The sequence below is a fragment of the Opisthocomus hoazin genome, chromosome 5 (genome assembly GCF_030867145.1).
Source record: "Opisthocomus hoazin isolate bOpiHoa1 chromosome 5, bOpiHoa1.hap1, whole genome shotgun sequence".
Lineage (NCBI taxonomy): Eukaryota > Metazoa > Chordata > Aves > Opisthocomiformes > Opisthocomidae > Opisthocomus > Opisthocomus hoazin.
This window is the reverse complement of record NC_134418.1, coordinates 45,979,082-46,005,215: the sequence shown is the minus strand read 5'-3', so window position 1 is coordinate 46,005,215 and position 26,134 is coordinate 45,979,082. Positions and strand designations below refer to the sequence as shown.

The 26,134-nt window shown below is 47.9% G+C and overlaps 2 protein-coding genes and 1 long non-coding RNA gene across 7 annotated transcripts in view; 2 read left to right on the top strand and 1 right to left on the bottom strand.

Moving 5' to 3' along the window:
- The window catches only part of SLC10A7 (solute carrier family 10 member 7), a 159,905-nt gene extending 153,078 nt beyond the window's left edge, over positions 1–6,827 (top strand). For all 3 annotated transcript variants that reach the window (XM_075421088.1, XM_075421087.1, XM_075421090.1), the window contains one exon: positions 3,224–6,827. In XM_075421088.1, coding sequence (XP_075277203.1) covers positions 3,224–3,268 — 45 coding nt within the window. In that variant the 3' untranslated portion in view covers positions 3,269–6,827. The remainder of the gene's footprint in view (positions 1–3,223) is intronic.
- Positions 6,828–12,613: 5,786 nt separating this feature from the next.
- Positions 12,614–20,271, top strand: LOC142361416 (uncharacterized). Of its 3 annotated transcripts, XR_012764023.1 has the most exons (5): positions 12,614–12,750; positions 13,223–13,490; positions 14,876–14,981; positions 16,427–18,952; positions 19,993–20,271. It is a non-coding gene; the product is annotated as an uncharacterized LOC142361416 (long non-coding RNA). The 3 variants fall into 3 exon arrangements; XR_012764022.1 differs by lacking the exon at positions 19,993–20,271 and having other exon boundaries at positions 16,427–19,396; XR_012764024.1 differs by lacking the exon at positions 19,993–20,271 and having other exon boundaries at positions 16,424–19,396.
- On the bottom strand, positions 16,574–24,291 carry REELD1 (reeler domain containing 1). Its single transcript, XM_075421086.1, has 6 exons — positions 24,075–24,291; positions 22,964–23,186; positions 21,211–21,368; positions 20,198–20,498; positions 19,480–19,534; positions 16,574–17,173 (listed from the first exon to the last, which is right to left on the bottom strand). The coding sequence occupies exons 1-6, from the start codon at positions 24,289–24,291 to the stop codon at positions 16,574–16,576; spliced, it is 1,554 nt and encodes a 517-aa protein (XP_075277201.1).
- Between the last annotated feature and the right edge of the window lie 1,843 nt (positions 24,292–26,134).

The following is a 26,134-nucleotide window of genomic DNA, read 5'->3' as shown; positions in this document are numbered from 1 at the left end:
TCTTGGAGATCCCCATGGTAGGGATTTTTCTGTTTCTTTACTTGCTTTGTGAGAGTGATAGTCACAATAGTATCAAATTAAAAATACTAAACTTTATCCCCCTTGGCTCTGAAAAGGTTCAAATCTTGAAATTAGGCCTGTACAATTAGTTCAAATTATGAATTCATCCAAATTATAGATTCAGGTTATGCCCAATAAGAATGGCTCCATCTGTAGCTAATAATCACAGCTTTGGATCTCCCTCGTGGAGAAGTGACAAAGATCTGTCCACTGGAAGGAGAGCTGGGGAAATCGGCTAAAATGAGGGCACTTTCTGAATTGAATTGAAGCAGGCTGAAAACATCTTTTTTTTTTTTTTTTTTTCTCCTACTGGGTCACTCTTTACAATAGCAAGAAGTCTGCAGGAGTCTGGTGCATCACATTTAATGCCAAAATTATGGCATGGGGTAGCTTGTAGGACTATAGACCATAACCTAGAGGTTTTTGCATTGACATCACTGATTCACATTATGCTTATTTCAGTACAAATTGAAGCTATTGAGATCTGACAGCCGTTCTGTGATCTGTATGAAACAATTGCAATGGTTTTATTCAGGGTCTCAGAACAGTAGTAACCACCTCGCAGAAAGCTAGTCCGTGCAACTGGTTTTAATGCTGTGAGATAATAAGGATCAAGAAGCTGTGGCAACTGAAGCAGTCTTTGACAGCTATTTTAGGTGAAGGTTGAGACCAACTGTGGGAAGCCCAGCACCACCAGTACCCTGCATTCTCCACTTGTCAGTTGAGAAATTTTTTTTTATAACGTCCATGTTTCCAATTTTCAGCAGAGCCCAACAGGCTGCCGCTTTACTAGCTTCACTCCACTAAAGTCACCTGCTAACTTGAATGCTAAAGTTCCCCAAATCACTGATTTTTATGTGGCTCCACTTTTGTTTACCTGAGTTGTAAAAAGTGGGAAAACTCAGTTTTCAGGATCTGAGTCTGGAAATTAGACTCTGTTAAGACATACTTACCTTAGCATCTGAACATGGAAATTTGAGGATCATATGTAATTTCTCCGTCAGTCTGAAAGTCATGATTTTTTTAAATCGGGTATTATCAGGAAATGTTACAGGTTGTGTAAAGAAAATTCTATGCTGTTCCTGCAGAAAGATAGCCTGAAGTTGACACTACGAGTGACAGAATGATCCCTGCAGTGCTGGCTTCTCTTCAGCACCTAACTGCTCTCTGGAGCAGGGCTGGAGCTCATCCACACCTCCCTGATCCTCAGGGGCGGTCATGGGCTTTAGGGGCTGCTGTCAGTTGCTGCAAGTTAACACAGCCTTTAGACGGCATCAGAAAAGTCAACCAGTTCTGGAGAGATTTACAGTTCACCAGCACTACTTTCTTATTCATTAAGCATCAACTGAACCTTCTGTGCTAATCAGACTGTAATGCTACCGTACAGCCACTTTGGGGGATTGTTGTTCTGTTGCAGCAGCTTCTTCAGTTGGTCTTCTGTATTATTCACAAATGTTATTTTAATTACTCTTTGAAAAAAATCAATGAGGTTGGGTCTTGTACAGTTATAATAAGTATAATAGAAGTGAATGTTGTGACTGGATAATGGTCTCCTGCTTTGAAAATAAACATGTCATCATCACCCTTGATGTTTATTTTCTATAAACACCTTGGCTTCATTTTGGCATCTCTCTTGCAGGGGGAGACGGTTATCCAGTCACAGTACTCAACTGCAGTGACATTCTTTCTTAATTATGATAGTACATGTGATCTGTTTGTATCAGATTGAATTTAAATATTTAGAGGTTCATCTACACTAAGGTATTTCTAGTTTGTAAATATGGGAGCAGAATCTGCCAAACTACAAAGTTAAAAAATTGTTTCCGCAAACAAAATGTGGAATGATGTCTCTCTCCAAAGTCTCTTGCTGAATAATATCCAAAAGACTAATCTCAAACGGCTGGATTTAACAATAGTTAAATGCTGGTGTTTCTGAAAGCTGGTGTTTCTGAGGGGAATATAGCCTATTTATTTTTAAAGGTTTGGATTTTTTTAGGGTTTACATTTGTGCTGGAGCGTTTTTCAAGCAGTGCTTACAAGCTTTAAATGTACAATATTAAAGGTTAATAGCTACAATAAGAAGACCCAGCAGACATCTCTCAGACTGAAAATTGCTTGTTTAGCCAACCCTCCAGAAATGATAAGTCTCTCACTTGACAGGCGAATGCCAGTCTGTCAGGGCACTTCACCCAAAAGCCTAAGGGAAACAGAGGTTCCAGATTTCAGGGATTTACAAATTTCAGGGATTTCCCTTTCACTCAGGCCAGTTTGTCCCGCGCAAGAAAGCAGTGAGCTTTTTTGTTGCAGAGCACACCAACACCAGGCATCCTTCACAGTGACCGCATCGGTATACAGGAGCAGCTGAAAACCCAACACGTTTTAAGCCTGTCACGTTTGCCTCTGAAGTTAGAGAGGCTGCCTCCTGCCAAACTAGAAGCACGATCACTTCTCATTCGAGTTGAACTTCTGTCACACACTGAATAAATAGTTCAGCTATCTTAGCTGGCCAGCCCTGTGGGGAACACAGAGCTGGACCCCGCCATCAGATAGAGGCGTGGGGTTTCTTTCCTCCTCAGTGAGAGTAGACTGGAGCTGCAAAGACGTCAGGTGTCCCCTGGCATAAAATCACCTCTGAACTGATTGACTTTGGCTTATTCTTACCTTTCCTCAGAAAGGAAGGTAGAAACCTCAGAGGTGTGCATGACATCCACCACTGCAGCAGTGACTATACTCTGAGCAGGCTTTGAGTCTGCTTTGAACACAAAGGTATTGACAGAAATTTTCTTCCCAGTCTTTCCCTAAGCGGGTCAGAAGCTCTTGTGTCTGTGCCACAAGTGGTTTGAGAGGGGTCCAGATAGCTGCTTTCTAGAAGACAGATATCTGAGACCACCTCCACTTCCTTCACTGGCACTGTAGCCGTATTGCTTGTGGTTCCACTGTTAAGGCTGTCTGTGTACAAGGAGGTTGTGATGGGTTATCAGAGATATCAGAGATAAAAACATCACCACAAAACTCCGAGTGGCCTGTCAGCTGCATGCTGACTCCTCCCTCGGCCTCCCAGAAGTACACTTCTTGTTGCCCCTTATAAACAAAAATCTTGTCTTGTGCCATTGGTTGTCTTTTAAGAATATAAAAAAGTGACTGTTTTGTTTACTGTTCACAGGCACTGAAGTTAACCAGGCAGCCCAAAGCGCCCATGAAGGTATAATTGTGGAGATGGCCTGTGTCACAGTGAATGTATATATGTACTATACTGTACACACGGACAATTGAAACAACTGGGTATTTGTGAATGTTGCTTTGGTGCATATTTTATTTTTTTATATATATATATTAAAAAGATACCTGCTAAGTGCCTTACAGATGCATTTTTGGCAAAAGCATTGTTTCCAGAAGCCACTTTGTTGGTTACTGCAAGAGGTTGTACAGTATTTTGGAGTCCTTTAGTTTTTATTTTTCTAACCGAGTGAATGGTCATGACTAACAGCTGTTTCTTCCATTGCCCCTGCTTTGAAGCCAGGGTGCACCAGCTGTAAGTCTCTGTTTTAAACTAGCCAAAATGAAGCCTATCCCACTGCTGGCTTACCCTGGGGAAGAGCTTTCTGAAGGTTTTTTTCCAAGATTGACTTGAATTTCTGTGTGACTCTGTTACACTCCCTAGTCATATGACTGTGACATGCCTTTTTCTTCTGAGTTTGTGTATGCTCAGCATGGGGCCATCCATTGGATGGAAGCTGAGAAGCATGAATTATTTGCATTTGTTGACACAGTTGTCTAGACATTCCTTCAAAGTTAATGGTTTCTCAAGAAAATTCTTTCAATTCCATTGTATGATATTGTGCCATTGTATATCTTAAATGCCTCATAAGCTTCTTCAAAGAAATGGTCTGGTGCTTGGGTTAGGAGTGAAGTATTTGTGTTTGCAGCTAGGAGATCTTTTATAATTTACCCCTGAAGAACACAAATTTTTGGTTTCCTTTTTCTTTTCCTTCCCCCAGTGCAATGCATAGAGATCTGCAGTGACAGAATTTAGGATGCTAATATTGAAACAGAGCCTTTATTGCAGTAAGCCAAGCTATGTTTTCTATATTGCTGTGCTGGTAATGAATAATAGCTTGTGAGGATAAGAGAGTTGACAATTTTTTTTTTCCAATTAAAAGGATCATTATAGTAACACAAACACTATCTTAGCTAATTTGACAATCAGTCGCAACTTTTTAAAAAATCAAATGTTACTCTTTTTAACAAACATAAAAAAAAAGAATACAAAATACTGTTTCTAAGAGGAGTGTTGAAGAGAAAGGAACACTGGCATTTATTCAGAAGCATACTGTAGTCTAGACTCTGAGGTTTACCCATCTGCAAAAACTGTGCTGGCAATTGTGCATTAAAACATTAAAAGGAATGAAAGAAATAGGTCAAACTGGGATCGATATAAATGCAGAAGTTTCATGTGTGTCACTGTTAACATTGCAGTTGATGGTGCAACTGAGTGCAAGCACCTAGGAGCAGATCTTTAGCAGATGTAAATTATCGTGGCTCTGATAAGGCTATATAGCCATTTAAGCAAGCTAAAGATCTTTTGTATGAAAATAAGCATGTGAAATTCATATCCTTTTGCCTTAGTGAAAAAAAATGGGCTTTGGTTTACTTGGTCTGTTATTCCTGTGACCAACAGGAAAGTAATCCGGTACTAGTCGTCGGTGCTTTACCTGATGGTCAGTCGTGCAAGACTGCTCTCTTGCCATCTGTATGAGAAACTGCTGGGAGCTGGCAGCATCACTTTGTTCACAATTGTCATCACCAGTAAAAGGACCACGTAGGGAAGGTACTTGAGGTGGCAACATGCTGAATTCTTTCATTCCCTGGAGGTGGGGGGCCAAGCTCTGCACATCGAGCAGGCGGGAGGGCTGAGGGACACTGTCCGTCCGCCGCCGCGCCCCCAGGGCTGTGCTCTCTTCTCACTAGCCAGGGATGCAAAGGGCAGCGGGCAGTGAGCTCACAGGTTTGGTCCACGCATCCCTAGATAGCATGGTCAGGTCCATCAGTGGGCCGACCTGCGAGGTAATTGGAGAGAATAGCCTGCGTGTTCTTCGGCCAAATTCAAGGTTCCCCTTCCTTAAGCATGCTAACCGGTTGCTGGCTCCATGTGGGAACAGTTTCCTTTGTCTGGGCTTAAAATCCCTGCTTGCAAAGGAGAGTCCAGACTCAGGACAGTCAATGACTCTTTCTGTTGCTTTTGAATGGCAAAACAACAAGCCCAGAAAGAGCGCTCGCTTTTTTTAAATATGTAGGAAGAGTTCAAGCATACAGTAGCGTACTGTGGTTGTACCAATGCTAAATAGTCAGAACACTGCAAGTACCCTTACTGAGCTACCTCTACGTACTGAATCTCTGGCTTTCAGTACATCCAGCAACTTGCTTAGATTCCACTGAATACATCCTTTGTTAAATTGTTTTTCTACATTTAAGAATATTTCAAGCTCTTTTAAGGTGTAGTTTTGTTAGAGCCTTACAAAGTCCTTGTTGATTGCTTGGGGCAGCCTAAATATTGTGTATGACTGTTGGAGGTGTTGGTCTACAGGGAATACGTATTTTAAATCCGTACTTAATGAAACTTAATTATGCATATCAATCCTATTATGTTTAAAGACTGTTGTTTATGACTTGTTATTATGCCTATATGTCTTTAATAAACAGAATTGTTTTGAAGTTAATTTTGTTAATAGAAAAACAAGATAAAATTACTTATCCTCTAGGTCAACTTTTAACATCTATTACCTACGTTTTGTTCATTTGTGGGTAAGCTTTTAAACTCTTTGCTTGTTCTTTAAAAAAAATAAATCTGTGAACTGTACAGAAATATTTTATGAACTAAACTTGGAGAAAGGAAGTCCTCAGAATACTGCAAATTATCATCAACTGAAAATTAATTCACTGAACTCCAGCAGTTTTTTAGTAGAGGGTTAGAACAGTTCTGAATCTTTTCAGCTTCTTGGCTTTAAATTTAACTGAGCGATATCTGGTATTGAACATAATCAGGCAAAACTGATGGCAAACGAGAACTTTGCCCATGTTAAAACATAAGGATTTTCTTGATCACCAACACTTCTTGTCTTCTGCATATCTATAATCCCATCTAATGATAGCAGAGGAAAAAAAAGCCCACACAATAAAAGAGTACTTCAGAGGTCACAGGGAATCTTAGCACTTTGTATGGAGTTACTCAAACACTTTATTTCCCTTTTTGTGCTCTAAATTGAGAAGCTTTTGATGACTCCAGTAATAGGTCCAAGGTAAATTGTTTTTTATGTAGTTAAAATCAAAATTGTGGTTGTGTTTTTTCTTATAGATCCTTTAGTTAGTGCGAAAAGGTTATATGACAGAAAAGGCAATCTCAGCAGAAGCTGCGCAGTTGTGCTTGTTCACAGAGAAAAAGGAGAGTAATCCCGCAGCTTTGTTTTACAGACTTAGTCCCCTACTTATTCTGGCAGTCAGGGAAAGAGGAGCTGTTAGTTTTATTTGTGTACGGTTTTCTGTGGAAATATCTTGGCAGCAGGAGGTTAGAAGGCAAGATGAAATACTGTCTGTCTGCAAGCACATTTATTTATGTGCAAGTGTATACGTGCATAAGAGATGAGCTGTTATATATGTAGAAATCACTAGAAAGGACCAGGTTCCTGGTATACATTTTTTTTGTAAGATTGCATATGGAGAAAGAGCTACTTTTTTATGTTATTCTGACATTAAAAATGAAATTTCAGACACTGAATTGTGTTTTGTACTGAACCATAATCTCATACAGAACCTTTACAGCAGATGATCGCAGCATTGTATTTGTAAACTGTAGACTATTTTGCACTTAAATAGATGTTGATGCATTTGGGAATTACCACGCAGTTAAAGGGCTAAATCATAGTTTCTTCGTTTTGTTATAATCCGAATGCATTTATATTGCTATTATTATAAAGTGCCAGAAACACATAGAGTCCCTTGCAAACATGTTAAATAGACAAGAGACTAAATTCTGCCCGTGGTTACACTTGCACATCTCCAGTGAAAGGGCTGTTGAGCTGCACAGCGGTCTCCCTGGGGAAGCTGTTTGAAAAGCCCTGCCATTGTTCTAACAAAGCTCACTGATAATGTAGCACATGACGAGAGTAAATGAAGAGTATTTTACTTTAGATTTGATGGCCTGGCCTTTCCGGCATCTAACAAACAGAATCTCTTTTGTCCCTGTTTCCACGGGTAGCCCCAATCTCCCAGACCAAGACTACAGCATCGATTCAGAACAATGCCAGAAGAGGGAGGTTGTCTCCACTTTGCCCTTTTCTGGCTTTAACCGCCTTACCACTCGTGATCATTAAACCGTGACTTCATGAGGAGGCATTTTGAATTAAATTCTTTAAAGTTTATGTGTACGGTTCCTGTAAAATTCTCATTCAACAGAGAACACCCCGCAGGATGGTAAGTAATCTTCCGGAGTAGCATGGATGGGGCCGGGCCAGCGGCTTTAGATGTGCAGGGCTCAAGAAAGCAGTGCCGGGACGTGCAGGCGTGAGGCATTGCTACGGGCGGGTCTGCTTCAGGCATCGAGAGCCGCAGCAGAGGTCATGAAAGCAGCCTCTAAACTGTGCTCTCGCCAGAAAGATGGGGAGTGCGATCTTCAGTGAGAAGTGAAATTAAATTTGTTAGTGATTAAAGGGACAAGAGAGCTGTGTGGGAAGCAGTTGGTGCCAATGAGGCCTCTCGGCTGCCCCCCTAAGCAAATTGCAGTCTCGGTGGAATATCAGCTTCTCAGTCCTTCAGATTGCAGTAATCAAGTCTGGAGCTGATGGGACCGTGAGTCACCACTTAATTTTCTCATCAGCGGAGGTCAAGTTTTCAAAATATTTTTAGATGCATTTCCTCAGAGATTTCTGCCAGCCAGCGACCTGTAGTGTGAAAAGAAAATGAGCAATAGCTGCTGTTGAACCAGGCTCTTGCTCCCCGCCACCCGCCCTGCCGATTGCAGTTATGGGCAGGGAGATCAAAAGCCTTTGGCATTGCTATGCAGAAAAGAGCCCCACTGAGCTGATCCCAGCACCTGGACTGGTAAGTAAGAAAATAACCTGTTACTTCTTAGGCTATCTGGTAGGTTCAAATCACCTCTGACTTTGTCTTGCTAGCCCAGACCAGAAGCGGGCATGGGATTAGAAATGGGACTGTGATCACTGCCCAGAGAGACAGCCGATACCCAGCAGCTGCAGCACACAGACGAGGCCGTGCATCTCCTAAGGATCCCATGCTGGTGCGTGTTGTCCACTTGTTACATGTGTTCAAAGTTGCCACCTGGCACAACCATTTTTCACCCAGAAAAGAAGCCTCTTTGGCTTCTTCCTCACCCAGGAAGAAAAGAAGCCTCTTTGGATGGCCTCCTCTGTGGGTGGGCTCCATCTAGTATAATTGTAACAAAATCAAAGGCTTGCAGATGTTAGCTCGTCTCTGTAAGAGAAAACTTATTATTTATGGTAGTTTTCCTATGAAACAGTTCCAAATTCTAAGCTAAATCAGCTCTCTTAGAAGGGAAGAAAATGGGCTGCCTTGAAGGAAAGGTGATTTCATTGATAGGATTAAAAAAATTACAGAGGTCATGTGAGAACTGGCCTTTTGCCAGAACAACTGCAGGAAATAAAATTTCAGAGTCCTGTGACAATAATTGGGTATGAAATTCTATTGACAAAAGCTTTTGCAATTCTGTGCTCCCTCCTTTTCTTAGCATTGTGACTGCAGTCCTTCCCCATCAGTGTCCTTTGTCTGCTGCACAGCCCATACCCAAGATGTTACAAAATTCTCTCATATTTCCTGGTGCCTTCCCCGTGTACTTTTGCCGCTTCTTGTCAACAGTGTTTGGCAAACTGGACGTGACCCAGCAATGTGTGCTCACAGCCCAGAAGGCCAACCGTAGCCTGGGCTGCATCAAGAGAAGCGTGGCCAGCAGGTCGAGAGAGGTGATTCTGCCCCTCTGCTCCGCTCTGGTGAGACCCCCCTGGAGTCCCATGTCCAGCTCTGGAGCCCTCAGCACAAGAAGGACATGGAACTGTTGCAACGGGTTCAGAGGAGGGCAACAAAAATGATCCGAGGGCTGGAGCACCTCTCCTACAAGGACAGGCTGAGAGAGTTGGGCTTGTTCAGCCTGGAGAAGAGAAGGCTGCGGGGAGACCTGATTGCAGCCTTTCAGTACTTAAAGGGAGCCTATAGGAAAGATGGGGACAATCTTTTTAGTAGGGCGTGTTATAATAGGAGAAAGGGTAATGGCTTTAAAGTAAAAAAGGGTAGATTTAGACTAGATGTAAGGTAGAAATTTTTTACACTGAGGGTGGTGAGACACTGGCACAGGTTGCCCAGTGGTAGAGGCCCCATCCCTGGAAACATTCAAGGCCAGGTTGGATGGGGCTCTGAGCAACCTGGTCTAATTAAAGATGTCCGTGCTCACTGAAGGGGGGTTGGGCTAGATGACCTCTAAAGGTCGCTTCCAACCTGAACTGTTCTGTGATTCTAAGTGATAAAATATCTTTTTTCCCTGTCTTCAGCCTAAATTCCCACCCCGCCTTTTTTGTTTAACTTCTCCCAGTTAGCTGTCCCTAACTGAACCTGTTGATGTCATCATCAAGTTGATGGTCTTCTCTGCTTGGAGAGCATCTCTAAGAAGATGCTCTCAGAGACCCCATCCTGTAGCAGCATGACAGGATAACCATGACCAAGAAACCAGGGCAGCATTCTGAGATGCAGAAGTCAGCGTTCTGTGCTGACACTGAAGAACTTTACCCACGCAAATCAGGTTCTCCTGTTCTTCATTAGGACTTGCAGCTCCCCTGGATGGAAACACCCACATGCATGCGGGCCTGCAGCTCACCGCTGTATCCATTGCAGTCACCACTGGTGCTTTGGGCAGTCCCGTATTACTGCATGATATGTTTTGCCGAGTTCTTCAGCAAATTCTCACTTCTGTTTCATAATGTTGCTTTAAAATAGAGAAATTTTGTGAGAACCCTAATATTTTTCTTTATAAAAATGACAAATCTTTTTTTGGTGAATTATTTTTAGATTGCTGTTTGTCTGAAAAATGAGCTGTGATTTCCAGGCAGTGGCTTGGGACTAAAAAAAGATGCATGTACAGTATTTGGCTCAGACATTCACCCTGCCCCTTCACCAAAACATACATGCAGTCTTTCAGGTACCTCACAGCGAGTTGCCTAAAGCCCCCTTTAGAAAACCACTACAACATCTGTTTAGGTCCAGTTCCCTGATAGATAAAATATATCCCAGAGGCATAACAGCGTACTAAAAATAAGAGGATGACACAATTTCAGCCAGCTAATACGATAACTCTGTTTGATGCAGCTCACGGAGTGTTAATGCGGGAAGCCTGCATCTTCTCAGCTCGGCTGTCTGCGAGCGTGGCGCACGGATCTCGCCCCGAGCCGGAGCCAGATCCCACAGCGGCGTGGGAGCCGTGCTTCCCCAGGGCTCCGGGGTGTTGGGCACCCTCTGCTCACAAACTCCCCTCCTCCTGGTCCCGCAAAACGTAGCTGAGCTGCGGTAGGTGAGATGCGGTGTGAGTCAGGGGAACAGAATGACAGCACTGCAGAGCCTGACCCTTACCAAGTTTCTGATCAGGTAACGCGTATTTGTGGTGCGTAACACTAACGTGTAACCCCTCTGATTACAGAACGCAGGAAGAGCTGTATATAGCTATACTATCACATATCAGTGTCCCCAGATAATATTCTTTAAAGTATCCATCGGGACGCTGCTTGAAAAACAAGAAAACTCACATCTTGCTGGTACCAGTTCCTGGTAAGATTAAGTAGGCTTTTTTTTTTTTTTTTTTAAGTAATGTGCATATTGCACATAGAAAAACTGCTCTCCGTCTGTAACAGGATGTACCTTAAACCGTTATCCTCTATAATTTAATATTTTACGTATATTTAAGAATGGATTTTGGTTGTCTAGCACTTTACTTTCAACAGCGAGCTCTCTCTGCTAATTCATCCCATTTGAATGTTTAGCTTCGGGATATACCAAAATATGCTCCAGTGTATTGCAAGCAGCAGCTTTCTATGTTTAAAAAATAAATTTAGTGAGAAATTTCAGTATTTTTCAATACTAGTGAAAGCTAAACAAAATTTAGTCTGCTAAGATGGCATGGTGCTATTCCTTGAATAGCTGCTGCTTGGAATGTGCTAAAATTGTTTTCAGAAGCCTCGGTTTAGGAGTTTATTGTCTTAGCAACAAAATGTTTGCTCTGAACAATCCCAGAAGCACCATACATTAGCAGAAGGAAAAGAGTATTTATGGCCAATAATTCAGCTGTTATAAATTGTGACTGTAAAGAAAGAGGAAAGGGCTCCTTTTTATAACTTGCTGCCAGATTCTGGTTTCAGTGGTGCTGGGTAAGGTAAGTAACGTTCTTTTGATTAACAGTCAGGCCTCGAGTGGTTGTCGTTTAAAGATGACTTTTATTAAGCTTTTTTTCCTCCAGTTTGTCTTTTTTGTTCCATTTTGAACAGCCTTCCATCTGAAGAAAACTCTCAGTGCCTGTTTTCGCCTACGCGCATTCCCAGTGACAAACAGACGAGAACGATTATTAATTTGAAAGATGTGAAAGAACTAATGAGGCTTTGCCAAATAAATCACGCAGATCACCAGGGGCGCTGCCCGTCTCTTCCGCGTGTTGCTGCTTAACGATCGGGGCAGTTGCCCTTTGAAAACCGGCAGTCGCACCGGCCCTGTCACTGCAAGTGACAAGCGCGGAGTCAGGGCTGTCGCGGGCCTCGGCGTTTGCTGCTGTTGGCGGTGCGGGAGGTGACGGGGAGCTGGGCAGGAATCTCCCCGTCGGTTCCTGCCCCTCGGCGCCCTGTGCCCGCTCCCCCTGCTTCAGCGGGGACGGTGCGGCTCAGCCGGCCCCGCACACAGGCGGGCACGGCCGCGCGGTGCCCGGCTGCCCTCCGCCCGGTACCGCGGGCCGCCCTGAGCCCTCCGAGGGACCAAACGCCGCCAGCGGAGCGACTTCCACGGGGCTCCGCGGCCTGGCTCCCCCGAGGCGACGGCGACTCCCGCGCGGCCCCCCCCAGCCCCGGCCCTCCGCCCATCCCCCGCCGCGGCGCTGGCCGGGCTCCCCGGCGGAGCGGGGCAGCCGGCGGGCTGGCGGGCGGGCGCCGGGGCCCGGCGCGGCCGCCATCGCCGGAGCAAGGCTGCCCCCTGGCGGCGGCGCGCGGCCGGCTCGGCGTTCGGCCCTTCGCAGGGGTCGAACGGGGAACGTGCGGCCGCCGCGGCCTGCCTTTCGCCGGGCTCGGCCCGGGGGCGGAGGGCGGCTGCCCGCCGCCCGGACCGCTGGCCCGGCCCGGCGCGGGGAGAGGCGGCGGCGGCGGCCGCTTCCCCGGGGCCCGGTATCCGTGCCCACCGCTGGGCCCTGAGCCCTTCCCGGCGGGCCGGTGTCCTCGTCACGGACACCCCGGTGACCTCGGCACCAACGGCCCAGTCCTGCTTTATCGAGAGCCACGCGCGGTGGTGAGGGAAGAGGGCTGCTGCGACGAGACCTGCGGAGGGGAAACGAGTCGGTGGCGGGAGGGGCCCGGGAGAGACCCCCGAGCAGCTCGTGGTGCGAGGGCAGCGTGGCCCCCCGGGTCCTGCCCTGCCCTCCCGCAGGTGACGCAGTCCCTTGGGGGAGCTGGCAGGGGCGAGGGCAGCGGGGAGAAGGGAGGGAGCCCCGTGGAGCCGCCCGGACACGGCGACCATCAGGCTGTGGCGGGGGCAGCAGAGGGGGTCCGGCCGGCCCGGGGGGGTGAGAGGGCTCTTCTGCCGCCCGGCAGCTGGGCAGGCCGGGTCGCTGCCCAGTGGCTGGGTTTTGCCGGTAAGCAGCTGTCTTTTTGTAGCTGCGTGTTGCAGGAATCGTTAGAGCATCACCTCAGCTTTTTACAGGCATTTCCCGTTGTTATTTAAACCTAAAACTGAATAAATAACACACGCACCTGCAGCTCTGCCGAGGAGCTGGCTGGAGTGGGGGCAAAGCCTCGAGGGTGAGGGAGAGGACGCATCGTCACCCCTCAGCAGGGCCGCCCAGGTGTCTTCTCCCTGTGCTCAGTTTGATGGGGGATCTGCTGAATGTTTTGCTCTCCAGGTTCCTGGCCTTGCTGCTTTGCCTCCCTGGGTTTGTGTACTCGTAAGCAGCTGCAGAAGCTGTGCCAAAAGGGCCGGCCAAGGCGCCCAGCCCGACCTCCTCAGTGCCTGGGACCTCCTTCCGCATGGCTCTGGGGAGAGCTCTGCCTCTGTGGGGAGCCTGAGCTGGCAAGTCCCTGCTGGCCGCCACCCTGCAGTGGTTTATGTTTTTGTGGGGCTGAGGGAAAGCAGGAATCACAGCAATACATGATGGGAAAATGAGTATGCAGGTAAGGGCGTGATGAATGTGCGTGTCTGTATGCCAGTTATTTCTAAATCTTGTGGGGTTTTGGTTTTTGGTTTGTTTGTTTGGGGTTTTTTTTAGGATAGTTCAAGCATCATAATGGCATCGGAGAATTTAAGCCATAGGAGTTTTCGCTGCCAAAACTGTGTTTGATGCCTGTTTGGCTGGTGGGGAGACAGACCCAGGATAGGTGTGCAGTAGAGTGGAATGTGAGCGGCTTTCCGTACCCTTGGTCAGTAAATCTGACCCAAAGCTCTGTCACAGTGCTGAGGGACTGCAGTCTGACGTGGGCCACAGACGGTGGCAGGCTGACGCGCGCTGGAGGAACTGTGATCCCCCGGTTCCAGCAGAATGTCTGTGACCACACAGTCGTGCATCTAGAGAGGGAAACAAAGCAAGTCTTTCTCTTGTCCCTCCAGTAAATATGAGAATGGTTTATGCCTTTCTTTTCCCAACTCTGCCATTTTTTTCTCCTAAATCTCTTCCAAATGTGAGCACGGATGAATTTCCATACAAGGCGAGTCACTTAAGAGTGGGGGTGTTTGTATGGTTTGCCTTTTAATAAATTAATCAGCGCTCGTGTTTTTAATAGCCTTAAGAAGAGATAAAACCTCCATCCCTCTTGTCATGGCCACTACAATAAATGAAACGTCATCCAGAAGTCAAGGAAGAACCACAAGCACTTTAGGTCTCAGCCAAGTCCGCAAAGTAGCAAAACTCATTACTAATTCAAAGGAGCTGTGTCCCTCAGAGCTCACCGTTACTGATTTTACTACTAATAATATTGTAGCTGCATAAATTTAACAGAAGGCAGAGTTTGGCAGAAGGCAGAGTGGTGCCTAACCAAACACGTGCACAAGGCCTTCCCTTGCTCCGGTCAGCCTGGCAAGAGGCGGTGCTGGGTCCTGGGGAAATAGCTGGGCAGAGGGAGGTTATGGTTTCACAGCGATAGTGATCTGGTAACATCAAACCTAGAGAGATAGTGGAAGAGGCCATAGGTATTTGTAATTTATTCATAAATAGCTCTGCCATCATAAGAAACTTTTTAAAATACTATGTGATAGTTCTTAAAATATTTAAGCGTTTGTTGACCTGTTTTCTCAGTTAATTAGGATTTTTTTGGCTGCATTAATGATGGCTTGAATGCAGTCTGCTTTAGTCGCTACACAGTTGAGCTACACTGGCTTATGGCAACACGGTTTCTTTCTAAGGCAGAAGACACAGGAGAGGAATGCCATTCCAAGTGTCTAGATTCGTACTTCAGAACCTGTAGACTTCCTAGTTGGTAGTGCTTAAGCTCGACTTACTGAGCATAAAACCGTTCACCTAGCATCCTTTTGAGTCCTTAAACAAATGTCTTCTCCACTGCAGCACTACCCTTGGTTACGCTGCAGTGGAAGGGCTGCGGTGCGGCCACCCTTCCCTTCAAAGTGCGACGGTTCAGACCATCAAGCCCATCTCTGCAAGCTGCAAGTTTGTGAGTACACTTCTTGTCTTACTCCTTTGTTTTTCCCATGGCTCAGTAGGCCTGGAGGTTGACTCAATGGAAATTTGGCCGTGAGTGCAGCGCAAAGCGTGGTGTCACTAGTCGCAGCACAGTCGTATGGTCAGAAACCAGCTCTTTCTGAGCATTGATAGAAGGCGCTGTTAGCGACAGGCATAGTACGTTCATCTCGTCACGCTGTAGGGGTTTGAGCAGGAGGACTCATCTGTGTCCCACCTGTGTCCTCTGAAGTCAATGGCGAGGTGCGGGAGGATGTGGGAGCAGAGCTTTGGCTGATTATCAAGCATGAAGATGGCCAGCTAGTTGGGGATGGCCCCAGGGCCCTCCTGACAGAGGGGGGAGTTGTCACCAGAAGGATGTGTGAGCCATCAGGGTCATTATCTGCTTAGCTCAGCGGGGATTGCCACAGGCTGCGAAATAAGCTGTGGCACTAAAGTTTAAGTCTGTCCCCCATTACACAGTCTGGGGGCCATCTGAGCCCCTCCACCCTGGAAAAGGACCCCAGAGGGGGTGATTCCCGCTCTCTGAAAGGCTCTAAAATGTACATCTCAAGAAGATCATGATCAAGGCTATTTCCAGCTCTTTAATAGTTCCGGCAAAATAAACCTTTACCTGTGCTGTCAGTCACCTCTCCTTCTTACAAGGTGTCAAGGTTTTTCAGGCTTTCCAAGGGCTGTTTTTGTGGCCTTCTGCAGAAAACCACACGATCGGAAAGAACTTTGCACAAACTCAGAGTACAAGGATGCCGCTAACTTTCCACGCAGCCTTTGCTGGGATCTCCAAAGTGATCTGGGAAGGGTACTTTTCAATGCGTGTTTCTGCACAGAGTGTTACTGAGCTGACTTGAAGTAAAAGACTGAGCAAATGCTGGCTGTCAGGCTTCAACAAGCTTCCTTATCAGGTGCAAATGGACAGGAAAGGTTTTCTTCCATTTGCACCTGGTGAGGAGGCATGTCCGTGTCGTTACCTCCCCTCCCCCCCCCCCCCCCCTCCGAAAAGCTGGAATCTGCCACCCTGTGTTTTGTTCCCATAGATCAATTCAGCATTCTTTGAATCAATGTTCTCCACTAATGAGTTACTGCTTTTTATTTTCAAATTGAATCTTAAAATCTACTGGCAAATACTTTGTCATCTGAGAGATACCAAGTGGACAGAATCAAACCTGTAAGCTCCTAAGCGAGAATGGTTGGGTTCCTAGCTCCTAGAAAGAAATAGAACACTAGAAACTTCTGCTAAGATTAAACAACAGGGGTCAATACTACAGCGTGGAGAAAGAGGATGTATTTTTGACTACATCCTTAAGGCAACAGAGGAAGCATATGGCATGGCTATAGTGACAGCTAATGAGCAGATACACAGTTTTAACTGTGAGAAGTGCAACACGCAGAACAATCTATCAACTTCTGTTTTCTTAGCAGCTGTAGCTTTGGACTAACACGACTGCCAGAACTGACTGCTTGGAGTTTGTTCACCTATGTGGCAGCACACAGAGGAACTACACCACCCTTTCCTATAACCCGTGGGCTGTTTCCACCTACGCGGGCCGCTTTCGGTATTGCGGATGTTCAGATGACGGTCTTCTTCCCGCTGCCTGAGGGGCTGACCCAGTTGTACTCGGCTTGCACCAGCACAAAGCTGTTCTCCCGGACCTTTCGGAAGTGCATCACCTCCCCGTTCTCACTGACAGCGATGACATCAGGGTCCGGCTGCCTGAAGGAGACCTCCGTCCGCTTGTGGCAATGCTGGGCGCAGACACAGCGCAAGGCGGCTGCCAGCGCCAGGCCCAGGGCCACAGTGCAGATTAGGAGGATGCCGAGCTGGGCTGCTCGGAGCCGGCCCCCTCTGCCAGGGTCTTCCCCCTTCCCAGGAACCGCAGATTTGGGAGCTGGTCTGGTGACCCACGGCAGGGTATTCTCACCTGCCGCCTCCTTCTCCTCCTCCTCCTCCTTCTCCTCCGCCCTGGTGCCTGCCTCCTCTGGCTGCAGTGCCGGCTTTCTTTCTGCCATTTGCCTTGAAGCCGATGATAAGTTGCCGGCAGCATTGGCGTCGCCAGACCAGGCCGTGGTCACAGCGGCGTCACCCAGGTGAGTGAGTACTTGTGGGGCAGAAGGAGACACTGTCGCACGCGGGGAGGCTTTCAGAGTGGCCCTGTTCTCGGTACCGGCCTTGGAAAGCAAAAACACAATGAGATGTGCGGTGAGGGAGGAGAAAGGGGGCTGGTTAGGTTCTCACTACCTGTATCATGGTACAGCTCAGCTCTGCATTTCTGACACCCAGGTGTCCCCCTGGCCTTGGAATAACCCCGCTCCCTCCCTCGGTTACTCAGCAGCTTTTAGAAAATGAGGTAGATTCAACCCCGCTCCATCCATACCAGAATTGCCATGGGAGGGACAAGGCACCGGGAGCTTGTCCAAGGGGGGCAAGGCAGAGCGAGTTGAAGGGATGCAGGCAGAGGTGAAGGTCACTGCTTCAACTGAGTAAAGGTCTGCAGCTCCCATGGTGGTGGTATTTTTAACAGGCATCATTATCACAAAAAAAAATCATTTAATAAACACTTCCCACCTTGAGTGACGCCAAGGTCATGCTGAAAGGATAGGCGTGATCCTCCCGGCCAAGCTTCATGTTTAGGATCACCACTGGGATTTGGTATTGCCCTTCTGAGGCTATGGATCGAACCGAGGAGCCGAGGGACCCTGGAGACTTGGGATGGCCTTTGGCATCACAGGTTTGGGGCAGTCACATAAAATCTGTGAGCTCTCCCCAAAGCCCATCTTGCTCACTCAGTCCACACAGGCAGTTTAAAACCTGCTGACTCTCCGTGTTGCTTAACCACCCATGTCAGTGGGAATGATTGTTCTTGCGTGCTCCTGTTCTTGGGGCTCTGCCTGGTGCTGCACACCTTCTTTTATCTGATGACAGCCACTCCAGGCTTTGCTGCAGATATCATCCAAGACTAACTGTGAAACAATCATACAATTTAGGAGGCCCCCAATGAATTTTTCCATTCCCGCTGTGCACCTGAGCTCCCATCCAAAGCCTGCAAAATGTACTGGAGTTTTTTCTTTGGCTCCACTGAGATTTGGATCTGGCCCTTGGTAGCTGGCACCTCTCCAGCCTGTCCAGCCCAGCAGGCCTTTTCACACGTCCATTAATTACACCAGAGAAACTCTCACCCTCTACCATCATTAGTGATATCTAACGCTTGCTGGGAAGATGGTGTGACAGGAACACAAAGCTGAGGTAGGAGCCCTGGCGAGCTGTGAAGCAAAGTAGGGGAGGGTCAGAGCATCCTTTGTGGAAGAGGCAGTTTCTGAAGGTGCTAGTAAAATACAGTAGTAAATAAAAGACTTTCAGTGGCTGAACTGCAAGCTGTAAAGTAGCTGGCTGGCAAAGTTAGGGTTGCACATGTATGGATCACTTGCTCTCAAAATGCAAATGCCATACTGTAGGAATATACTGCAGGATTTGGGACTAGGGGATAGAAAATGGAATTTCTCTGCAAGTCCTTGCCCTACCTCACCTCATTTTTCCTTTCTTTTTGTACTTCTTCTCTCCTTTCTTGACTAGTTTCTCAATATTTTTGTTTCATTATGCTCTTCTGGTCTTGCCTTGCACAATAACTCTTCCTTTCCTTCAGTTGCCATCTGCCATTTCTCCGCTTCTCTCCATGCCTACGCCACATGCTCATGTTGCACGTCTCTCCTTTACTTGTTCTCTGTCCTCTGCTCCTTCCTAAATGTTTCTGCCTCATTCTCTGCTGTGTGGCCCCTTACTCATTCCTCGCATGCCCTTTCCAGCTCCCACGTCTCCTTCCATACGTACAGCCCCAAGGCTGCAGTCCTTTCACACCTTTCTGGGCTTCTTTTCCTGAGGTCACCCCTTCCTGAAAGGCGCCCCTGCCTGCTCCTCCCATCTGCCGGCTCCTGCTCTTCCAGCTGTCTCCGGTGAGTGCAGTGCACGCCTGTGGCTAACCCCACCACCACTGCCATCGCCACCACCATCACCACCAGCTCTGCCTTTCTGGTCCATCCAGCCTCCTGGGCTGACCCTGCCCTCAGAAAGCACACGGCTTCCTTGGCCGTCCTCAGGTGAATGTCGTGGGTGGTACCTATCCAGCACCTCTGGAAAGGAACATCTCAGCCTTCCACAGGCATAAAACACACGTTTCCAGCCCAGTACCATCCAGCAGCCAGTAGTCTTGTCTGCATATGGAAAAGTTATTTTCAATTATTTTTCCAGTGGGACTCCTAAGGCCCAGGCAGCGGGCTCAAAAAGAAAACAAAAAAGAGATATAAAAACGAATGCCCAGTTAAAGTAAAAAAATTAAAACTCTTAACAGTCTGCAGTTTTAGTCACTTATGAGACCTACACAGGCTGCTTGGTGTTGTGATGCAGTAGAGAGATTTTATCCTCATCTTGTCCACACCTTTCTGTCTTTGGAGAAGACATCCTCCCCGTCCCAGCTGCTTACCTGCCTGTCTTCTTCACACGTCAAACACAGGCGTGGGATGGCAGCGCTTCCCGCTCTAAGGTGCGGACAGAGGAAAGGCAGGGTTAGGGCGTGAGCCTCACGTGGGAATCCCCGGGCTGTGCCCCACCGGAGAGGCGTGCTGCTCCCCGCAGCAGCCCCGCGATGCGCACAGGCAGCACAGACCCTACCGGGCTGCATGTTCAATAATGCCTGTTCATTTATTCCTACCCCCATCGTTTTACCCGCTGTATGAAAGGTTGCATGAAAGCTCATGCGGCCCAAACCCTCCAAGACTTCTGAGCACGCATCCTCAAGCCCAAATTTCATAATTGCTTTGAATCCTTGCTTCCTTTTCCCTGCAGATGGAGAAATAGGTCTGCTGAGTTAACAGTTTCGTTGAATATTTGCACGTGCTTTTAGAAGAATATTGTGGCAGTCAATAGTTTTTATCACATTTTCCAGCCGCTCAGCCAGTCCTCCACTGGGCTGAGCAGTGCAACATCGGGTTTTTAGGAGTTTTGGATTGTCTCCCTGTTGCTGTCTGTCACGTGCCATCTCCAAAGGATTACTTCTCAAGAGGTCAGCAAGCAAACACCCTGTTGCCTCCCGCTCTGCCACACACACCGTCCTGCACGACCCTCACTCATCTGCAGGGAAACTAGTGCTGTGTGTCTTCCCCAAAGGGCTGGAGAAACAGCTCTTCACACCCCTCGTTTACCCCTCGGAGGTGCTGTAGCTGGAGGCGTTGTCCCAGGAGAGGAATCTGGCACGGCGGACGCCTTGGGAGGTGTCTCGGGTGGGGAGGGATGGCTCCGGCCCCCGGCCGCTGGACTCGCCACTCTCACCGGACACGGCCCGCGATGGCCGGGCTGGCTGCTTCGGCTCAGCAACGGGGTGGGCGTCTGGCCTGACACCGAAACCTGGCTGCGGTGCCGGCGTTGCCACGATGCCGGTGGGGCTGGCAGGCGGCACGGGGGTGCCCAGAGGGGAGCTGGTGGCAGCCGTGGGAGAGGTGGGACCTTGTCCAGCACAGAGACAAAACGAGAAGCAGGGAGAGAGGAGCAGAAATCTGTCAGTCTGTTTACTGCAGATGCCACTCAGTGCTAACCTTTGCCAGGAAGGATCGTAATAGAGACTTCTTTTTTATTTTCGTGTCACTTAAGTGGAAACCCAGATGGAAAGTAAAGTGGCAAAGACCACTGCCTAAATTATGTCCAAGTAAAATAATTAAAACTCAGTCTTGGTGCCATGCCAAAAATGCTGAGAAACACATCTGATTTGAGTATAAGTAAATTCTTGGAGCATTTTACTGACCAAAGGCCACATAAATGCAACTAAATACATACCTCAAGGGCAATAGTCACATTCAGAGACAAATGTATTCCTTTGCTTAGAAAGCATTGCTAATTGCACTTGCTTGCCTTCAGGAGCTGAGGCTTCAGGTAAAGTACATTGTATTTTAGGGTTTGCATTGAAATCGTGAGATCTGGCAACCTTGTTTAACTTTCTGGTGCCCTCCCGGGAACTGGCTCCATCCCCTTGAATGCTGACCCCCACCCTCACTTCAATGATTTCGCCACAGCCATTGCGGATCTCCCCGACGGCCACGGGAGTTAAACAGGTCCCTGCAGTTTCTTTGGGTCCCTTGCGTTCAACGCTTGCCTGCAATAAGCCGTAAAACTACTCTGTGGGACGCGGTCGGTAAGAAACCCACACCTTTGCTCACCATACCTGTGGGCTTTGGGTCGGCCGGTGCCTGCGAGGGCGCGGGGGTTGCAGGGTCGGGCTTCTTGCCGTGGCCAGCAAGCGTTTTGTTTTGCCCTTGCTGAGCCACGATGGCAGATTCGATCTTTGCCCAGTAAACAAAGTATGTCTGGACTATGGAGATGCTGTTAAAACATAATTAGGCAAGAATTTACTGGTTCTATAGCATTAATAAAACATCAGACTGTTTAGTTAATCACAAGGACTGCTTTAATCTGAAGACAGAAGCGACGTAAAAGTATTTTAAAGGATTAGCCTGTCACATGTTTTATATTACAAATAAAAGATACCAGGTCCCGTAAGAAAGATACAGGGTGAAGAATCACCACTCGTAATTAAGATCAGCCCAAAAAAATGTGTGGGAACTGAAATTAAAAAAAAAATAAAAAAGCTATTGTATTCACTATTGATGGAAGTACATTTGGAAAACTTGGACTAGCTCTGCTTATAATCTGTAGGCAGGGAAACAACAGTGGCATCTACTAATTAAAACAAGTCAATGTAACTTGTACAAACAGCAGAATAGGTAGCGGGGAAAAAAAAAAAGTCTCTCTTGAGCCCGCCTAACCCTCTGCTTTTTGTCAAGTGCCAAATCTGCATTGGCCAACCTTTAACCATTCACCCGGGGAGCCTTATTTAAGCTGGAAATTTTGGGAGAATTTCAGTGCAGATTGCTCAGCTGCTTCAAAGAATTAGTTACGGGGAAACCAACCCGGGTTTTCCTGTGCCAGGTGGCTCTTGCGAGGCATTTTTAAGCCTGACAAGGACTTTTTCCAGAGACTGGGACAGGGAGAAAAGGGAGAGGCTATCAGAAATCAGCTTGGAGGGTCAAAAACCAGAGGGTGAAGGTGGGAGGGGAGGTGGCTAGGTCTTGCTGGGTTTGGGTTGGGTTTATTCAGTTGCTTGAGTTTTATGTAGTTTTAATAGTATTTCCTGATCTAAAACAATGGGCAAAATTGGAAATGCTGAGCAGCAATATTTTGTTTCTGTGAATTTGTGTCGAATCACAATGAGATGCACAAGCCACAGCGCTCACCAGGATGTTTATGTCTTGGGGAGCAGCCAAGAATCTGCCCAGGCAGCTTCTAAGCAGTTTTGTAACATCAAAACCTTACAATTTAATCTCTTCCAAAATGAAAAGTCACTGTGCTTCCTCTAAGACAGCCAGTTAGAAAATGTTTAATTTCATTTCAAATCAGAACCAAAATATTTGAACAGTTTGGGACTTCAGTGCAGAACAGGGATGTCAAGTTTTGTGCCAGTGTTCACTCTCTCTTCCTACCGTGAATAATTCTGTTTGTATTTAACTTCTTTTAAAACCACTCATTTTTAATTTTTTTTTTTGAAGAAGAAGTGATATACAAGATTATCCTGTAGGCAGGGAAGCCCTGTGGGCTGTGTTACTTAGAAAGACGGGCAACGTGATCACAGTTCTCTCTTATGCCTTAATATTTCTGTTTGCTAAGTGCTCAGGCTGTCATCTTCCAGTGTATTAATTTTGAGAAAATAGTGACCATGTAAATAAAAAGCAGCACTAACCAGCAGATGTAAATGGTGATTTATGTACCAGCTGTGATACTATTGCAGCATTTGATAAGTATTTAGCTATATGGGGTTCAAGACACATAAACCACTTAGCTGGACAAGTACAATGGAAAAATAAAGCCAAGCCTTTAACTGAGTAGACACAAATTTTGGTCGGGAACCAGCATGTTCTTACTAGAACTTGATGTCTCCAATGGGTTGGTCTGGTGCTTTCCATACGAAGGACAGATTTCTCTTCAGTGACTTGTCCGAGTGGGTGACGGTGTCACCATCTTCAAAACAAGTCAGCAGCTTGGAGCCAGGAGGGATGAAGATGAACGTGCCAGCGATTTCGTTGTTAGACACTTTGCGAGCTTGAAGCAAAAAGCCCATAAAATCCCGGGTGCTCCTCACTGTCACTGCAAGACAAAACACAGGACACGAAGGGATTTGTCTCGCAGTTATGAGGTGAATTGTTTGCAGTGGAGTTTCCAGTGCTAGCACGGAAACCAAAAGAAAACGCTGTGCAAGCACAACAAAAACATCTTACTGTCTTTGTCCTCACGGTCTGTCCTAGACGTGCTGGGTGCAGGAGGCGAGACTTTAACTTTGCAGTATGTAATTGCACAGAAAATAAAAGTCTTTGACCTGCCTCCTTGATTATAAGCTGCTGCCCACGTTGCATTCGGCAGCACGCGGCCATTTTTAGGGAAGCAGGTTTGGGTACCGCCCCGTATGTATGCAAAAGCTCGCATGCTGCTCTTGGAGGGGTTTAATTTTGCATGGGGATGAGCAGGCAAGCGGCCAGGCTGGGGAGCGGAGCCTCTCAGCTCTGTCTGCATCTGCCTCAGGAGCGGCGATGCTGGGGACGGGGCGTGCTGCCCAGCCGTACCTGAGTCGGGCCAGTCACCCAGACCCCTCTGTGAGGTGCAGAGGAGCAGGGAAGGCAACCTTACCCTCTGGAGGTACTGCTCGTGCGTCGTTGTGTGTGGTGAGGTCTGGTGTGGTTGAGACGCAGCTGAGATAAGTGTTCCACCTAAAGCACCCAAACTTACTGGCTGCCCCTGGCAAACAATCGGTCTGCAACACAGTGAACATCTGGAGTCAGCTGTCACCTGAGAAACCTTAGGCCAAACGATGTGAACAGAATTCCTCCGTAAATACGTTTGTTTCCTCATGATGAGAGAGGTGGCGTAGCTAACTTGGAGCGGTTATTCCTCTTCGCAGCCCTCACAAAGATTAGTGCTGTCACCTGAGATCAGTTACCATGTATTTTTCAGATGCGGAAATGAGAAGCTGTTCCTTACCTGCAACCTTGTCGCCCGGGAAGTAGAAGGACATGTTGGTGTGGACGGTAACGTAGTTGCTGGGGCTGTGCAGCTGCTCTCTCAGGTGCCTGGGCATCATGTCAGCGCAGGCAGAAAGGCTCGCGCCGTGTGAGAAGGCGGCCGTGTAGGAGACCAAGCACAGGGTTGTGCATGCCCAGCCGACGATGCCGATATGGGCTCTCCTGCCATCCTCCATCCTATGGCTGAAAACAACACGCAGGTTCACCTCAGAGTCTTCAGCCACCTGAGAGCCCATCTGGCACCTTCAAATTAGCTCAGCTCCAGAGCCACCCTTCCCACGGCCTTTAAACAAAGGAGAATGAATGATCTCCGTGGCGCACAGAGCCGCTTCGGTATCCCAGAGAAGTCACAGAATCACAGAATGTTTGGGGTTGGACGGGACCTCTGTGAGGCTGAGTCTGGGGAGGGAGAGGCCCCACAAGAGGACGCGTTTCTTGTGAAGTCACCCGTGGAGGGAGCAGTCAGGGAAGATTTGCTCTAAAAAGTCTTGCGGCATTTAGGAAGAGGAGAAAGCTCTGTAGGACCACGCTCAGCACTCTCCACCATTCCCAGCCCAACTGTTCAACCTGATCAATAGGAGAAACACCTACCCTTAGACCTGCAGAGCCCCATCCCTCGGGGGCTGGTACCCACACAGAGCCTCTCCCTGCCCACCAGCGCAAGCTGTGTCCGGCGGGGACGGGACATGGCTGCCCCTTGCTCTGACCTGTGGAAGCTCGAGGCACCTTTGAGCAGCCCACACGTCGCGGCTCGGAGCCACCGGGCTGCTTGCGAGTGTCGGACCTGTCCCCTTCCGCCCGGCAGCATTTCAGCTTGTCCTTCTCGGTCAGGGCTGGCCGTTGCTGACGAGACAGCAGCAATGCCGTCTGAAGTCAGCTTTGGAAGCCTGAGATAAATGGGCAGCCATTTTGGCTAACGCCAAGATGTCTCCTTACTCTCCAATTTTTAATCTGAGCAAGCATTTTTTTTCTGACACGGTCAAGTTTAATATTTAGTATGCCGTGTCGTTAGTACCTCTCAGCTTTGGTAGCTGGCATGAAACACGTTTCCAGATCAGCTGGAGTACTGTATTAGTCTGATTTTTCAGAATGCATTTTTGAAAGTGAAGCTTAAGGATGAGTGCGTGTTATTTATTGTAGTGGATACTGTAAGGCAGGTAGTCCTGCTTTTAATGTAGCGCTTTCTAACGTCGTCTTTTCAACACGCAGCTTTTCCTGGCTTAGATTTCGTTACGCTTAGTCAAGAAGTAGATGTAAATAAACCAGAGGAAGACAGAGGCAGAGGAGGTCTAGCTTACACCCCCACCCCTAGAACTTCTGAAACTTGCCAGCTGACCCTCACAAACCACCACTGCTAATACGAAACAACTCATGAATCCCCAGCCTGAAGCAGGGAGCGGGCAGACGTGGTTTAGCCTTCCACAGCCGAGCATCGCACCACTCCAATCGGCTACGTGCCTGAAGATTCCTGTGGGAGTCACAGGACCCTTTGCCAAATACCCAGGCCCCCACGGGACCCGCGGCGGGATGCCTGCTCCTCTCGGAGTCAGCCTCCCACCCAGGCACACCTAAGCCTCCCTTGCTGGATACGATTTCTCAGGGGAGCGCACGAACGCACACCCGAGCAGCAGCTCCTTCCCCCGGGGGGTTCCCGCTCCGCTCCACTGTTTCCCACTCGTCTCCCAGCCGCCCGCCTGTGCCTGTCGCCGCTCGGGTGTGGGGAGTGGGGCCGTGCCCCCCAGGGCCACCCGTCTAGGGCTGCCAGTGCCCATCGCTCACCTCGGGACACGTACGCTGCCGGGCTCGCTGCCGCCGCTGCCCTCCCAGCCCGCTGGAGACCCATCCTTTCAGGGACCTTCTTCCCTTGCTCCTCTAATGGGAAGCGCAGCAGCTGTTACTGCTAATACCCACCACCTACGGCAGCTCTCCGCCCGTGCCCAAATCCTGCCTTAATCATATTAGTTTTCCTCTTAACATCCCACCCGCTTCTTTTTTTTTTAAATCCCCAAGCTTCGGCAA